Genomic DNA, 18052 nt, shown 5'->3' with positions numbered 1-18052 from the left:
AAACAATCTTTTTTAATTTCGGCTGAAACCGAAAACAAAAACCGAAATCTTCATAGAAAGCCTATAGAAGGGCCGTACGTAGATTATACACTTTTTCTTTATAAATATCATAATTTAATTATTAAAATAATAATTACACATATTATCATAATCCTATAATCACCTGTAGTAATGCTATACGTACTATCCGTATCATATTATTTCAATCATATCGTATTTCAATAATAATATTACTAAGCATAAAATAAAAATATTTCTTAAACATTTTTTTGAAAATTTGTAGAAAATAGACAGTTTCGGCTAACTTTGTGTCTTTTATCACAGTCAGAGATATATTGTCCTTTGTAGGGATATTTCGATGTGCGGAGGAATTACGAAACACAGGCATAGATCTTCCGCGCGAGCGTGGTTGTTCGCGATAATAAATCCGCGGCAAATTAATCAAGCAAGTAACCGGAGCGTGGCTAATGCGGGCCGAGCGCCAAATGCTGTTTCTAACATAATCGAATTTGCGTTGTGCCTCGCGCTGAGAGAATTTCGGATGTATATATCTCCGCATCCCGTGTCGGTGCAAATAACTGACCGCGCTAATCACGCATCGTTCTCGTATTCTAATATCGCTCGGAATTTCCGCCATCGGAACACGTATCAGGGCAAATAAGCACGAAGATAACTTTGCCTAATTGCATTCGTCCGATATCTAATCTAACTTTTCAGCTTCGCGCAACCCCGTTGTATTCCAGATCTTCGTGTGTGTTCAACATCGTCATTTACTAAGCGCGTCTACATCATTTCGGGGAAAAACACTTCCGTTTGAGACGATAAGAGCTTTATCGTTGGATTTATTTAACGCTATTCTCGCAAGTGTCAATTTATCAAGGCAAGCTTTAATCACTCTACTTTGTAAACCGTGTGAGAACTCGTAAGTACGTATGCCCAATCGTGCACAATATACGTCTGAGTTTATTGCGTCTAAAGTTTTTTAATTTTGGCAGATAAAGGCAGTTTGGCAGGCAGCTTTGGGGGTCGTCTCGTTTCGAGCCGGATAATGCTGCTTAATTGGCGAGCCCATCATTTCGGACTGGTAATGCTGCCTAATTGGTGAGCGGAAAACAATGCGCCGCGTGCGTTCATTATCCGCTGGTATGCATCCGGCGGTTATATTGCATATGAAAAATCCCGTATCTGTACGACTGGATGTCGATTAAATTGCCGCAGACTGAATGGCGCGATAATTGATATCGACTTTACGGCGAATTATCATCTATATATAAATTTATCCGTCGTCTGAAATTATCAGTATTAAACTCTAACGAGGTGTGTGCAGATAGGATTTTACTTACAATAGACGAACAGGTTATTTAAACAGCGTTACTCGACAAAACAATGTATAAAGATAATGAAATAAAAAAGCGATAAATATCTTTGTTTGTCGTTTGACAAATAAGTATGTAGTCATTTTATGCCTGCGTTAAAAATTTGTTTATTTATCGGTAGGAACTTGTAGCATCCCGATAATATGAAACCGATATTTGGAGTTTACGTGTTAGATAATGCAGATACGATAAGCGACTATTTCTGTCCAACAAGTATAACACGAATGAATGTACGTGCTTATAATAAGTAGATATATAAAATCGATAGTATTCAAATCGTTTCGCGGAATGGAGTTACCCAATTACTGTGTGTTAATAACTGTTTCACGTTTGATTCGTGATTTGTTCTCAATGTTTTTTTTAATGAATCTTATATTGTATTCTAATTATATATGCTTTTGCTTGAAAATGTATTTATATAAAATGTTAACAATTGTCATAAAAGATTCGACAAAACTGGTGTAGCCTGTAAACATTAGATTTGTGCCTCATAATTGCACTTAAAATAAAACAAGTATAATTGCATATTGGAAAGATAAAAAGAAGAAACAGAAAGTGCAAGAAGTTTTATTACAAAGAATAAAACTTTTTATTATATCGTCCGAAGAGAAAGAATACCAGTAGCTAATTATAGCGATTACGTCACTCACAATCACAATGTTGGGCGGAGAATTGGGATGAGAGGGGGAATTGCGGGAGAAATGCTATAGGAGATAGAACAGGGGTTTGGAGAAGGCCTTTTCGTCGGTGAAAAGGTGATGGGGATAGAGGATGGTGCGAGGGGGGCCCGGTTCGACGAATGAGAGCGTTGGAAAATATATCTTCTTTTAAGCTGCTTTGCAATGAAGGAGAGGGGGGGAAGGAAAGAAATGCACGAGATCGGATCATGGGCATATCCAGTGTTACATCATATCATATTCGATTAAAGTATTAGGACGAGAAGTTAGGAGAAGAAAGAATTTCGATAAATTTTCGTTACCACATTCCGTACAAAATATACACATCTTTTGTGAAAGGTGTAATAACAGAGGAGACTTTCAACGAATGGTTACACGATTGCAAGGAATACATCAAGAATTTTCCTGTTAACGTAAGAGATACTTCTACATCACGTACACTGGCCGACAATAATATGTTTTCTGAGATAAGGCCCAGATAGCAAGATGACGTCTAAAGGCGTCTTAATAACGTTAGAGACGTCATTGAGAGACGGAATTAATACGTCATTTGACGTCACTCTGCTATACCTGGAAAGAGAACATAGAAGCCTAAACATATGCTATTGATATACTTCTATTAAGGTCACTAGAACTTTTGTTCCCCCCTTATCTTAGAAAATGAATCGTTGACGGCCAGTGTACAATCTCGCTATGCGTTTATGGGCCACTATTTCCAACGTCTGTTAACTTCTAACCGACTATTCTATCGAAATAGCCAACTCCATTATTGGCTATTCTGAAAAATTGACGGTCGGTTAGAAGTTAAGGAGGTTCGATGGCTTCATCGGGGGGAGTAGTGGGACGCGGGGGTTCTGGAAACAGCGCACTAGCGTTTGAAGTAGTGGGAATGAAGGGGATTGCTCTGATTGGTCGCCGCGTGTATAATGCGTGCTGCTGTTCACGTCGTTCACGACCATGACAGTCTATGCAGACGAAAAATCAAGCAATTTATGCTTTAATAATTAATTTTTCTACGAAATGTGCGGTAACCTTCCCCTTTCTTTCGCTCATTTATTTGTAAATTATTAAGTTACATGTGCAAATTTCTTTTTCTTTATCATTTGCATTTTTTCTTGCACTTATTTCATTCTGAAGGTATATGCAATATGTCATTTCCCATAAAAACCATAAGAACCTATGTTAAAAATGCAGCCAGTTTCATGCAATTTTAGTATGTTGTTCTGGAATGCAAAATAGAATTATGTGAATTTTTTGGGAATTTTTCACCGTCCCGTTTTGAAATAAATCTACTCCTAAAATTGTACTTTTTAGGTTTTTGGAGTAGATTTTTTTCAAAACGGGACGGTGAAAAATTCCCAAAAAATTCACATAATTCTATTTTGCATTGCAGAACAACATATTAAAATTTCATGAAATTCTCTGGATTTTGTTGTAGCCATCGAACCACCTTAACAGAAATAGCGGCCCATAAACGCATAAAGGCAAGCGTCGAATGCGCCAAGCTGCAATCGGTCGAAAGACGTTTCCCGCCATTTTGTTCGGAAACTGCGTCGCAGATCAGCATCGTTGAAGTGCGACCTTGAACACGTTTGTACACGTTGCGACACGGGATGTGGCAACGACGCACTTCTTCCCTCCTCTCTCTACCCCTCTTAATTCCTCGTCTAAATATTTCACTCAAAAACCGCACTTCTTCCCTGAACCCCTCGTTCTAATATTTTGATATGATGCCATGCCGGATATGATAACATACCGGATATGCACGACTTGATCTCATTTCTACCCTCCAACGTTATTAATAGACTTATTATAACCATATCTTATTGTTAGATTACGTTTACACGTTACCATTAATAAGGTTTAATAACATCAATCGTTATATATGACTATACTGACATAAAATGTCGTATAAACGGTTAAATCCGGTTTTATAACATCAGTTGTTATACTTGTTATTACTTTGCAGCCATTGACAAGGGCAATGCAAAATTATAAATCTATAGTTTTAGAGAAACGTGAAAGCGCTAAGCGAGTTGTTATGATTGCATTACCAACTTAAAATAAAATTATAAAAAGTATATTTGCTGTATTTTTCTTTGACAAGATCAAGATTTTAAGATTTCTTTGGAGATAAAATAAAATCTCTTCGTGTAAATAATGCGTTTTAGGACGTTAACACTACACCTGTTACTAAACCTGTTTAACGATAACGTGTAAATCACTAATGCCTTTCTTCGACAACGTGTACACTCACGTAGAGCTGCATTTCCACTTGCGATGGTGGTGTAATGGTTAGCATAGTTGCCTTCCAAGCAGTTGATCCGGGTTCGATTCCCGGCCATCGCAGGGGTTTCTTTTTTTATTTTTATTTTGCATAAATTTATATTCAGAGCACTAAAAGGATATAACGTATTGACTGCCATTGCACCGCCGTATATTGACAATCGCGCTAAAATTTTATTCGCCGTCATGCAACAATGGTCACCGTTCTCTTTTTCGAGTAGTTAATTTTCATTCTTGATCGTGGCAGATATTTTTTTTCTTACTTCAATTTATTTCTTTGCCATATTGAAGCAAGTAACTCGATACCGAATGCACTCACTCACATCTGCGATGGTGGTGTAATGGTCAGCATAGTTGCCTTCCAAGCAGTTGATCCGGGTTCGATTCCCGGCCATCGCAGGATATATTTTTGTCAGTCGCGTTAATTTTTTTTATTGCTTCATAATTTTTATATTACATTTTACGAAAGCGTCAAATTATTCAGCGTTCAAAAACTTATTAACAATTATACATATATAAAAATATATAAAAATAAAGACAAAAAAAAATTCCGATACCGGGAATCGAACCCGAGCCTCCTGGGTGAGAGCCAGGTATCCTAGCCACTAGACCATATCGGAGTATGCCTTCGGACCTCCTAATATGCCGTATTCTGGAGTTTAAATTTTGTAACAAAAATATTTATTAGGTCTATTAGGAAATTGATATAGGATTATTTAGGATAAAATTATCAGTGAAACAATATTAAAGGTTTTCTACCTTTACATAATGCTCATGTTTAATTTTACAGCATGTCACATGCAGCATATTTGTTTTTTATTTAAATTATTTAAAAGTCCATTCTAAGCTCGTCTTAAAAAAATTATCATATTTGGAAATATATTTGAACAACTAATCTTCCTGCTATCTTAGATACTCTAATTCTCCTTATTTTTGTAAGATTTGATCAACTCGTTCAATTCTGTAACAGGGCTCATGGTGTAGCGGGGTGCAGCACTGTCTTTCTCCTACCACCGCTCCGCGCCCGCGCCCATCAGCCGCCATGTTACCATGACTGGCTGATTGTATTGTTGTAGTGGTTCGCAGCTTCTCGAGGATATGTGGATACGTCGCGGTTTACGAGTGCGAGGCGCGTGAATGTAACCTTGCAAATCAGACGGGCAAGATCGTCCTGCGAATACGTTTTTATCGCCCGTCCCTCGGAAACATTCTAACAGCAATGTCGCAGTCATTACGCGCCTTTGTGTCGCGTCGTTCCCTCCGGAAACGATAGAAACGGCGGCAAGAGTGGCAGGACAGTGACAGTGGCCACGCGCATCGCGCATCGTGCGATTCGTGCTAGCCAATGGTCTCGCGGGATCTGACAATAGCGTCGAACAATATCGGCAACGTCGCTTCTAACTCCAGCACGCGAAGCGACTGACGGCGTGACGGCCGACGGCACTGACGCGAGTGTCGCGAGTCGCGAGGAGTACCTGTTTCCCCGTTTCTCAGTCGCTCGTCAGCCGTGCAGTGTGCGGGTCGTGCCGTCGTCACGGCAGAAGATTACTCAGATTCTTCGAACAAAGAGCGTTTTCCCTACAAAAGATCAGTCATTTATATCCGAACGATTAGCGTGTGAAGCGTACACCTCGACGGGGGATACGAAAACGGAGCGGTAGCGTCTGTTTGCGGAGGGAAGGATGGTCAGGAAGAAAGAGCTGGACAAAACAGATCTGGCTCTCTAAAGAGGATGACGAGGACCATCGGCCAAGAATATTAAAATGGCGATATTGGAAGGCAACACGTGAGGAAAAGAAGGAAAAAGGTAAGATGAGAGGAGAGTAGTGTTGCGCGTCGCGATATCCAACGAAAATATACGAAAATAATCCTAAAGCAAAAGAGAAGAAAAAAAAGAGCGTATATATTTATTTTGAGAATATGACGCACATGCGTGGAAAATTCGGAGAAGAATTTTTTTTCTTATTGATCGTGATCGAGTCGAAAATCCATCATGTGTCCTTCGATCGTCGATCGAATCGCTGTGAGATATTCGAGAGCATTGACTCGCTTCCGTCGCGTCCGCGATAACCACAATATTATTCAAGATAATCGCGACTTCGAGGAATTTTTCGAGTTTCTTCGCTAGTATTTTTGTTGCCGTTATTTCCAGTTTTCTCATCGCCGTTTCTACCTTCCGATTTACAGAATATACATAGGAAATCATGATATAAACGAAAAGAAAGTGAGAAGTGGAAAATTAATAACATATTTATATTTTTTTAAGCTTTAATTCACGCTCTCGCAATACATCGTTGAATTCGTCTCAACGGCGGTAACTAATACATAAATAAAAAACTGTAACGTTCGATTTAAAATTAACAATTTAAAGTAATTTAAGTTTCTCGAGAAAATTTATAAATAAAATATCCAAGATTCATCTTTTTAAATAGAGGATGTATAACGCAAAATACGTAGAAGCTTAACAAAAATATAAATGCGTTGTTAATTGTCTGTTAATTGTTAGTTTGTTAATTTTCCATTTCTCTCAAAAACGAAGAAGCTAAACGGTAACATTTTTCGATTTATTCTTAAACTTGTTCTTCGATTAATCTTCTTTCCGATCATCTCTTTTTCGGTTGTACAACCTCGAGGTGCACGTTAATATAGAAAAAAAGATATAAAGATAAAAATTTTATCAGTGCCATGCCCGAAATGAGGTTAAAGATCGTATCATGTACGCATGATTCATGAATATTCTGTTCTGTCAAACCTTGACGACTGATGAGACAGTAATGCGTATTTTCTCGTAAGTTAAGATAAAATGGGGGCTTTCCAGCGAGCGACACAAGTCGACAAGTGTCGTTTTGTCTTTGTGACTTATTGCCAAAAAAGAAAGATAGGGTGCATTCCGTTTCACGCATGATGCGCATAATGCATCATCCCAAATAACATGCATGTTGCATAAAACGTCGTAAAGATATCTTAAAGATATCTTAATTTATCCTTGTTTAATTAACATTTGATGAACAACATGATGCATTATGCGAATTATGTGATGTGAAACGGAATGCACCCATACTCCATATTAGAACGACGGACGTTTGTGGCGACTTATGTCGCTTCCTGGAAAGCTCCCAATAACTGGTGTACTACATCTTTTGTTTGTGACGCAAATGCTTGCCTATTGAACTGTGTAAATAATTTTGATTATAATCTTTCCATTTTTAATGTTATTTATATAATGCAGTACACGCATATTTCTTTCAAACATCTCTTGTTATTGTAATTGGATGTTAGTAATGTTCTTCTGATTTCTATTTTATTTTATCTTTGTAAAGGAATTATATATTTGTAAAAAACGAAATTAATATTTATGTCTGATTTTGAGATGTACAATTCAATTATTTTATTAAATTGTATATTTTTTACGAATAGTTTTTATAAATATTTGTTTATATCTCGATGAAGAAACGCGCTCGGTTCCCAACGAATATTCGCTTACATAAAAGAATTGCGTCTGATGTGTGTAGGCAGCATTTGCATATACGATCATAAACATGTTAGAAGAATTAACTGTCAATTTATGTTATTTATCTGTATAATAGAAATAAAAATTTGTATGAGATTTTTCTTTTTTTTATGAAATGAAGAGATCGTAGTGTTGAAGATGCAGAAAAAAAGGAATAAAGGGGATAATATGATGGAGTGACGCAAAAATGTATATATCACAATATCGATTATTGCCAAATGTTATATATTGTTGTTATTATTGCTAAAACAAATCTTATATAATTTTGTAATATTGAAAAGTAGTAAATTAATTAGCAAAAAATATATATATAATGTATTATTTTATTCTTAATTTAGTGATGTTGACTTTTTTTAGTTCTGAAAGATTAAATTACATTATCGCAATTACAAATAACATTATTGCAGTTTATTCTTAAGTATTGAAATTATCTGATGCTTATTAAAATAACAGAGATAATTATTTATTTCAGAACTGCACTGAAATTTGTAGTAACTTCCAATCACGGGATTTTGCATTGCGAATTTTGATTATAAAAATGGAGAAGTCACATAGAGACATCCTCACTCGTTTGAGGGAGAACATAATTGATGATTTAGATATAGATAATGACATCATACAGCCTCTAAGAAATGAATATATCTTACGACAAGAGGATGTAAAACAAATTTATTCTGGAGCCACTAAAGAAGCGAGAGCAGGCTGGTTGTTAGATATACTACCAAGGTATGTATATTTATGTATATATTTGTTGATATATTCGCACATATATTATGCAAAATTTCACATTTTTTTATTTTAATGTTATCGCACTTACTAATAATAATAGCAATTATATCTCACTAGTTATCATTTTTATAATTGGCATTCTTAGTTAACGATGCATCTTACACGGTAAACTGATTTCATTATAAGTGTTCGTGTTAACATTTTTAAGATGTGGCCCACGTGCTTTTGATGTCTTTCATCAATCCTTAAAACATCACTACGAATGGCTTAGCGATGAAATAGATAAATTGTTAGGCAATTATGAGATAGAAACCAATGGAGAGATAGATTATTATGCTGGACCTCCTAACATTCCACCCCTTTCTCCATTGACAGTTACCCGAGAAGAGAAGGTATAATTATCTATATTGTAATATATATACATACAATGTGTTAAGATGTATGAGTCATTCTGACTTTATCTCTCGATTGTGGTCGTACCGTCAATGATAAGATAAAATTATGAACTATAAACTATTGATTATCTGACATTTCATTTACTTCTGTAATGCATATTGCAATATATAAGCATCGTGTATTGCTATATAAATTTGATATAATCTTTAATAATATTTTTTTAATAGACAATAAAATCAGCTTTTATTCTTAAAAATTTTCAGTAACATATTTAATCCCGTGTATTTAGATATAATTCGTTGTAATAGGCTATTTAATTCTTATTTAATTTAACTGTTCCTCTTTATGCATACGTATGGAAACATATATCGCGTAAGTTTGACTTTTTCAGTGTTTTTCATTATATGTTTCACTATACATTTTTGTACGTAATGCACTAGTGGCGGATTTTTCATTAGGCGCACTATAGACACGCACTTAGAGCCTCACTATTAGAAATCCTCAAATCATGTTTCAGCGATATTAAAGTGCCAAAATTCGCCATTGTATTGCATCATAATAAATGATTCTGATATATAAAATGAAAACTGTTTATTATATAATGCATTGTGTTTGCAGGTTGAGCAGTTAAAGATAGCTTTACAGCAGTTAATTCCCACAGCATACATTGCGTTACATGGCATGAAAGGATTTGGAAAATCATGTCTGGTTGCCAGTGCTCTCAAGGATGCAAAATTAGTGAAAGATTTATTTTCCGTATGATATTTTTTTATTAATTATTTTAGACATAGTATATAATATTAATATATTACATTTTGCATAAAACTATTTTTTTGTTTTAGAATCAAGTTTACTGGATAAAATTTACATGTGATCGTTTAATCGATGAAGAAATATTAATTCAATTAAACTCACTCTATCATAACGTGAGAAATTTAGAAATCCAACCAGAATTATTTACTCCACTGGAGAAAGATTCTTTGATCCATTATTTGAAACATTATTTTAATAAACAAGAAAATTGCAACGCTTTATTGATCTTAGATGATGTTTATGATAAAAAGATTATTACCACTTTTGATTTCAAATGTAAAACTCTAGTTCTCACTGCCGACATTGATGTTCTACAAAAGAAAAGACCTAAGATAATAAAGGTATGATATTTTTTATTATATTTGTATTTATTATATATTGAAATATATAAATGTATTTATTACATTATTATAATAAAAAATAATATGTCACTTTCAGATGAACGACGGATTTACAGAAGCAGAGACATTAGGCTTATTTGCCAAAGTATTGGAAATGGATGTGAACGAATTGCCTATAGAAGCAAAAAAAATACATGAAGAATGTAAAGGAATGCCATTACTCATAGCTATGTTTGCTGCACAATTTGAAGAATTTAAACACCACATGAAAGAACATCCTGATAGATGGAGATATTACTTGAGATCATTAAGGAAAAAAGATGCAAGAAACAAGTATGTACATATAATTTCTTAAGATAATGCATTGATTATATTAAAATATTGATGTTATTGTATCATGTGTTACAGAGTAATGAGAGAATTTCTACAAAAACAAGAAACTATTTTTGATATATGTATTGAGCAATTAAAACCAGATTTGAAAAAACGTTACGAGAGCTTAGCTATTTTTTGCGAAGATGTTAACATAACTCCGAAGGTATATATTTTAAAATTTATTGTTAAATTGATGTATAATCTCTCATACATATCTTTGATTTTATATCAATTTAATGTGTTTTAGACTCTAGAAATTTTTTGGGAACAAGACATATTCCAAGTTGAAGAACTAATGTTGGATTTGTGCCATAAATCACTTGCAGCCAAAAAGTGGAATAATGATTTAAAAACCTATATTTATGGCGTGCATGATTTACTGCTATACCATCTCAGAAAGAAACAAACTCCTGACGAATTGACACAGATGCATAAATCTATTATTGAAAAATACCGCACATATTGCAATAATGATTTTTCAAAATTGCCGGATGACAATTATATTTACTCGTATATTGGCTATCATTTGGAGCAAGCAAAATTGTTTGAAGAATTTCAGCCCCTTTACTTAAATTTTGATTTTATTCAAGCTAAATTAATATGTGCGGGTTTGAATGATCTATTGCTAGATCTGAGAAAGTATAGAAAATACATTACGTCATCCGACAAGCAAGAAGACTATGTAGAAAAGGTCTCTGATATAGAAAGATTTCTTCAAGAGCAAGCAAGTGTTATAGTAGAACATAAACGTAAAAAATGCTTGGATATTATTCAAATCGCGATGGATCATCCATATGAAGGTTACGTCGCTCAAACTGCAAAAAATCTAGCTATGACAAGACAAAATTACTTGTACTTATCTCACAAGAAAAGTCCCCAATATGCTAATATGTCGACGACTGAAGAAATATCAACGGGCATTTGCACATCATCTTTCACAGACGATCCTGAATTAATTTTGACGGGAAATACATCGGGTAAAATAATTCTGTGGAATTCTGAAAGCAAGCAACAAAAAGTTTTTAACGGTCATAAAGAGGGCTATTCTATTAAAAAAGTTATTGTGTCGACGGCTGGTGATTGTTTCTTATCGTTAAGCAGTGCTGGTATAATAAAGTTATTCTCTCTGTCGAATGACAACAATGAAATATTTGATCAGCATTACACGCACGTTGATAGCCCACGACAAAAACAAAGTTCCTGGTCTGGCTTTTTTACAAATGCGAATGATCAGGATGATAGCTTAACAGAATTCTTGGTGGAAAATGAGATTATACTGGATATGGCATTTGGTCACGAGGACAAATACATCGCTGCATGCACCGACAAAGCAACGATTCAGGTATTTAATTTTAATTTGTTATGATATTTTTATGAAACAAAGTGCTTTTTATTTATTGCTATATTATTAGAAAATAAAAATTTTTATATAATGTATAATGTATTATTCAAGTGTGCATAATGTCTTTTTTTCTTTTTTTAAGATATGGGACCGATATGGAAAAGTAGTGTTTACTTTAAGAGATTCAAAATAGTAAGTACAATTATATGCATACAAATTGATACAGAGACAACCCGTGTACAAATAAGTAACATGGCATACGTTTGTTACAGTCAGTACATACCGAAAATAGCTTTTACGGCGCAGGGTTCCTTATTACATATAATGGATGAGCTAAAGGGTGCATTTGTTCTCTATTCAAGCTACGGGAATGACTATACTACTTATCGATATCTTGCCTGTTATAATCTGCGGTTAAAATCTGCAGCTGAAGAAGTTATCTTCTTTCATCATATACCCAACCGTGACAATTCCTTGATGGTTGTCACAAAAAAAGAAGCTATGTACGTAAAATGGTGGTGGGGTGAGGATTGCGTGCATAGCTTTAACAAACAGACGAGAGGGTTTGTCGATAATGATACAGTAACTTATGTAAGCGCAACTATTACATATGATGGGGAATACATAATACTGGCTGACTCTGCGGGTTTTATAAATGTATGGAATACCTATTCTGGATATCAACCGATCGCGACTTACAAAAGTCGCGTTATATCTTTGGATTCTTACTGGTTAAAAGACGAAGGCTATCATATTGTACGTATCATTCTTATACTAATTCCATTATATTTAATCAAATTCAAAATCTTTGAAATTAAAAAATTTTTTGCTATGTGATAATTTTAGATATGTGGGAACGGGAATAGAGTGTTATACAAGTGGAAATTTCCGGTACAAGAATCAGATGAATTACCGAGGTAATTTAATATTGAAGATTATTTACAACTACTTTATATATTTATATTTTAAACTTTTAATTAAACCGTATGACAATCTTTCTCTGTTATCAAACTAGGAAGTGCTTATTTGACGCAGTTGTCGAATCTTATGACAACATGGACATTGTAGTCAAAGAGAGCCCTTCGAAGAAAATTATAGTGTCACGTGGAAAAGATATAATACAGGAATCTGCATATATAGAAGGTAGAATATCAAGCCTGCAATTGTCTGCCGATGGAGAACAGGCACTGTATGTTACAGACAATTGCATTCAATTATTAAATATAATAACTGGAATAACTATGCTGGTCGCAACGTTAGAAAGGCCAATCCAGTTCGTGAAAATTATTAACCTGCGTTGCTGTAATACGGTATTATGCAAAGAGGAGGAGTATGCATTGAAGGTGTGTATATTAAATTCTTTGTTTAATTTTTATTATTCCTTTCTGCTATTATAAATACAGAATTTCATGTACATATATACCTTTTTTATTTTAATTGTCATTATAAGATGTAGAACACTATTCCAATTATCATGGAATTTGTCTTTGGTTTCTTTATAGGAACAATATTGTATCCACGTATTATTATTCCACGTAAATTTCTCATACGAGGTGACTTGAACAAGAAAGAATTTTGTACAGATTGTAACCTTTTGTTTCACAAATAACTGTTTTATCACTGAGCTAATTAACTAGCAAGCATCATGCTGCATCGTGCCGCGTTTATATACTTATCTTATAAACAATAGAAACTTCAATTTCTGAGAGTATCAAAGAGAATGCACTACAGATCTCTTATATCGCCAGAGAATACGTTAGTTCTCTATTTCTAATTTGTCATTAGTTTAGGTGTTTTAATAATTATTTAAATGTAAATTTATTTGCTTCCGAAATGAATTACAATTTACTTCTTTTATATTCACACCAAAACTTTTTAATGTATCTCATAACTTGAGAGATTCATGCGGGATGAGGGCTGGACTTAAACCAGGGATCCCCTGATTAAAAATCGACCGCCTTCACGCGGAGCTACGTGTCATCCCAGTTGGGATGAGATCTTTGCCGTCATAAACACCTCGAAAATCTATCTATCTAAATTTGTAAATACTAAATACTAAACAAATTCAAATGTTTTTATCAACAGGTATGGCGACATAGTGGACCGATATTTGGAATTGATACTAAAGCAGAACCTATCAACGACATTCACAAAATAAACGACAACTATGTTATAACAGTAACGAAGAAAGGCATAATAACGATATGGTATATTGATATACCTTGGCAATTAAAGAGCCAAATAGATTTGTCTTATCCATCTTCATGTATTTCATTCAGCTGTTTAAGTTACAACCAAAATTACTTGGCGATTTTGAATGAATCGCGTCATTTAACATTATTATGTATTATCCACGAATACATGACAGCACGGTTGATGTATGTACACATTAAAGAACAGCCCTGCTTTAAGTATAGTTTCGCACAGAACGTGACTTGTTGTGATATTTCAAAAAATGAACAATATGTCGCTGTTGGCTTTGAATCAGGAACAATTTCTGTAAGTCTGTTTTATGATAAATTAATTTGTGCATTATACAGTATGAGTTTAATATCGTTTGCTTTTTATTTTCAGATTATCGATATACAAAAGCCGGCGGAGATTTATTGTCAATTATCTTTTCACACTAATCCCATTACACAATTGTATTGGGCTCCAGCTGGCATAAAGGTTCCGATTTTATTATCATTGACAAACGATGAATTAGTTTGGTGGAACGTTGATCAAGCAAAGAACAACATGAGAAGAAGCCAAATGAATATGAAAAGAAGTCGGATGGGCATCAGGCACAGTGCAAGCACTCCCTCATTCAATACGAATGCATTTTTGAATTCACAAATATCTAACAGCCGAAGCATAAATACTGGTGTATCTAATCTACAAGACGATGCGACATCGAGTGCAGCTGGTACGAGTAACATTGACGAGTACTATAGTACGAGGAGAATGGAATATTGGATGACCAAAATAGGCAGAGATCCTAAAATGCCAGAATTACTATCGATTGTCGAATTACCACCAAGCCGAGATGCTAAAGTATGTATCTCTCCAGATTTCAGTAAATTTGTTATGGTTGACATGTACGGATCTGTTAATACATTTAAACTGATTGATCATAATCAGTCTATCTCAGATACAGATTGATTATAAAATTAATTTAAATTGCCATATTGCAATGCAATGTGGCAATTTAGCGTGATCATGTTGTTATAGAAAATTGAAAAAAAAAATTATGTATTGATGCTGTACTGTTTGTCCATAACATAAAAATCTTCGTTTCCATCGACAGAAAATTTTATAGGTTTGATATAAAATGGTACGATGATGCAATTACACGAATTCCATTAAAATACACGTATCAATGTGTCATTTTAATGAAGTGTATATATTAGGAGACATGTTTTATATAGTTATTGTTACATGTGATCAAACTAATGTTGATAAAAAGTACCTATACATCTATTTATAGCAATGTCTTTTACTGCCACTTGCATTTAACAAGAGGTTAACTCCAATGCTTACGTAAAGCTGATTTTTAAATACATTTCTCTGACAATTTTTAAAGTAACATTTTTTACTACATATATATAGACGAACAACAGTATATAGCTACAATATATTATAAAAAATAGCAGGATCGTATACATATGTAATCTGTCGTGCAAGATTGTACGAGCGATTATTCATATTATAATCTTGAATTTTTTATTGCCTTAAAGCTTCTCATCTCGTTTGAAAGATCATTAAGTATAGTCTCTCCACACATGCTATTATTTAATATAAAGTTTATTATAAAGTAACACATGACTGTATGTAAAACCGTTACTGTTCCTCTACTGAAATCACTACTGAAGATACAGAAAAACCAGGCAATAATTGATAACAATGTAGACTGGCTTGAAGCGCTCGTACATTCTTGTATCACAGACTGTATTTGTGCCATTCATAAATCCTACATAAATATTTAAGCTGCCAAAAATGTACATACGTTACAGATACATTTCTATGCTCTTGTATAATTGAACATTTATAAGCTATAGCATTTTTAGCTTTTCTATTGAACGCGTTTATATCTCGGAAAATGTTAATCAAGTTTAATCAAATATTGTGATTACTAATACATTTTTCGAAATTGGAACGATTTTATACATATATTATTTACATATGTTCTTTTAATTATACTTATCGTTTGTGGGAGAAAATTATGTAAATATTTTATTGCTGATTTTAACAGAAATTTTAATAATCCTTGCATATATGGATATCGAACAAGTAATAATCGTTTTAAGACGCATGATAACGTGCAATGATAATATATGATAATATTTAAATAAATTTCCCTCACAAAAAAATTATAAAATGTTAAAAATTAAAAAAAAATTGTTCTATCTTTATATATCAGTTCGCTTTATTTTTACGTATATATAATCAAAATTACCGCGATTCTGTTAACGCCTGTAACTACTTCAGATATATAATTTTAACCGAACTAAACATAACGTTCATGTTAATTGTGAAAAATGTATTATAAATATGTATGGAAATATTTGAAGTCAATTGTGATCGTATGTACATAATTAAGAATGTAATATGGCCAGGAATATTATTCGAATGAATAATCTTCACATAAGTTTAGTACTTTTTGTATCAGATGGTTATGTATTCGTAGTATATATTAGATTTTATATCGTTTTTTATACCAATCTTGTATTAAGAATGAAACAAAGACTGATGAGCATGACAGTTCATGAATTATACTGTATCCATCGAGTCGAATAGTTGCCATGTTTCGTATATGTATGTATACATACGATATCAACATGTCTAACAATATTAAGTAAACATATGTAATAATCTTTTATCGCACAGGACATTGTTGAATTATATATAATTCATGTGCCTTATGAACATGTGAAACATGTATAGGATTGTATTGGGGCAAAGATATGTGTAAAAAAAATCACAAAATTTGATATCTACTTTAAAGACGTACATGTAATATTAAGCGACGTCTTTACATCAAAGCTCTATTGTGATCAAGACTTTGCTCCACTTATTCTACTTAATCATATTTATTTTAATGCTCGGAACTCGGAACATAAGAGTCGAGAACATAATTTATATACGCGAACACCTGATCGCGTCCCATAGTTATGTAAGAATTAGTACTCTCTGTTATCGCTAGGATCTTTTTTGTACAGATTCCGTTTTTTTATCACCTTTTTATGTATCCCAATTTTTCGAATCCTTCGACTCTCTGTTGGCATCGTGAAATGAAACATGGTTGATTCTGTTGATCTCGTCGAATTATCACGCTAACAGAGAGTTGAACTTTAGTTGATCTCATATATTTTTGTACCTCGTACATAAATATAGAAGATAGCAAGTAAGAATCCTATATGCATATACAGGGCTGTAATGTGCATTTATACATGTACATCTTTTTCTGTAAATTACAATCAGATCGTATCTAATTCGAACGTCCTACTTCGTTATGATAACTGTAATACATCAAATTACTTGAAAAGTTCGTTTTATTCATTTATGGATCTTGATTTATGACGAAAAAAATTAATAAATAAATTATCGGCATAAAACACGACATATCGGCGACAGGTTTCGCTTTTCTTATTCCGATAACAAATCTTATTAGATACGAATCTGTCCTCGATTTGATGAAAAGTATTGCGAGCCCACGTAAATTATTTAGAAACAACAATTAGAAAATTGGGTGGTGCAATGATGATGTGCATTCTATAATTTTATATTCTGATGCCGAGCTCAATTTTTTACTTGCGTTTTATTTGTACATTTATTTACAATATTCGTATTTTGATGAGAAAGTTAAGTCTGTTAGAAAATATGTATAGATATAATAAAAATTGTGTACAAACACAACAATGTGCTTCTTATGTACGATATATCCTTTTTTATCACGTCGATCTATACGATACATAATTTAGCAATATAAGTTATCTCGATTATTATTTTCTTTTCAGCAGATATGCAGATATAAATATTATGTTCGAAACTATATAATCATTTCTAAAAATGGCATTGCGGAACAAATACACTGTGTTTTATTAATAGAGAATTTAAATGTCGTAAGAGAGAAGTCGACTTGGCGAACATCCGAGCGTCCGATTTGGAACTCTCGGCCAATGTCAGCAGTCACACTTCCGCAAGGTCGCCTACCATACCAGTCT

General features: G+C 33.6%; 1 protein-coding gene and 3 non-coding genes across 11 annotated transcripts; 3 read left to right on the top strand and 1 right to left on the bottom strand.

Moving 5' to 3' along the window:
* The first annotated feature begins 4330 nt into the window (after nt 1–4330).
* Nucleotides 4331–4402, top strand: Trnag-ucc (transfer RNA glycine (anticodon UCC)). Its single transcript has one exon. It is a non-coding gene; the product is annotated as a tRNA-Gly (tRNA).
* A 264-nt stretch (nt 4403–4666) lies between these two features.
* On the top strand, nt 4667–4738 carry Trnag-ucc (transfer RNA glycine (anticodon UCC)). Its single transcript has one exon. It is a non-coding gene; the product is annotated as a tRNA-Gly (tRNA).
* A 149-nt stretch (nt 4739–4887) lies between these two features.
* Nucleotides 4888–4959, bottom strand: Trnae-cuc (transfer RNA glutamic acid (anticodon CUC)). Its single transcript has one exon. It is a non-coding gene; the product is annotated as a tRNA-Glu (tRNA).
* A 376-nt stretch (nt 4960–5335) lies between these two features.
* LOC139817404 (uncharacterized) lies at nt 5336–17747 on the top strand. 8 transcript variants are annotated; one of them, XM_071785459.1, is made up of 15 exons: nt 5336–6146; nt 7972–8039; nt 8323–8576; nt 8788–8971; nt 9594–9731; nt 9818–10129; nt 10227–10462; nt 10538–10667; nt 10752–11846; nt 11989–12038; nt 12119–12602; nt 12693–12763; nt 12862–13189; nt 13932–14345; nt 14421–17747. In XM_071785459.1, exons 3-15 carry the CDS (start codon nt 8389–8391, stop codon nt 14988–14990), a joined length of 4200 nt encoding a protein of 1399 aa, XP_071641560.1. In that variant the 5' UTR covers nt 5336–6146; nt 7972–8039; nt 8323–8388; the 3' UTR covers nt 14991–17747. The 8 variants fall into 8 exon arrangements, with proteins under 8 accessions (XP_071641560.1, XP_071641561.1, XP_071641557.1 ...); XM_071785457.1 differs by lacking the exon at nt 5336–6146 and adding an exon at nt 6231–7127; XM_071785460.1 differs by lacking the exon at nt 7972–8039 and having other exon boundaries at nt 5337–6146; nt 9603–9731.
* Nucleotides 17748–18052: the final 305 nt, after the last annotated feature.

Source organism: Temnothorax longispinosus, chromosome 8, assembly GCF_030848805.1.
Source record: "Temnothorax longispinosus isolate EJ_2023e chromosome 8, Tlon_JGU_v1, whole genome shotgun sequence".
NCBI lineage: Eukaryota > Metazoa > Arthropoda > Insecta > Hymenoptera > Formicidae > Temnothorax > Temnothorax longispinosus.
The sequence above is the reverse complement of the archived record's forward strand: the minus strand, read 5'-3'. Positions and strand labels throughout refer to the sequence as shown.

Bases quoted from the DNA above. Each gene is read 5' to 3' on its own strand.
- LOC139817404 (XM_071785459.1), top strand. From the start codon at position 8,389: ATGGAGAAGTCACATAGAGACATCCTCACTCGTTTGAGGGAGAACATA. The intron at 8,972-9,593 runs GTATAATTATCT...TTGTGTTTGCAG, and splicing joins CAGTTACCCGAGAAGAGAAG to GTTGAGCAGTTAAAGATAGC. The intron at 12,764-12,861 runs GTAATTTAATAT...TTATCAAACTAG, and splicing joins GAATCAGATGAATTACCGAG to GAAGTGCTTATTTGACGCAG.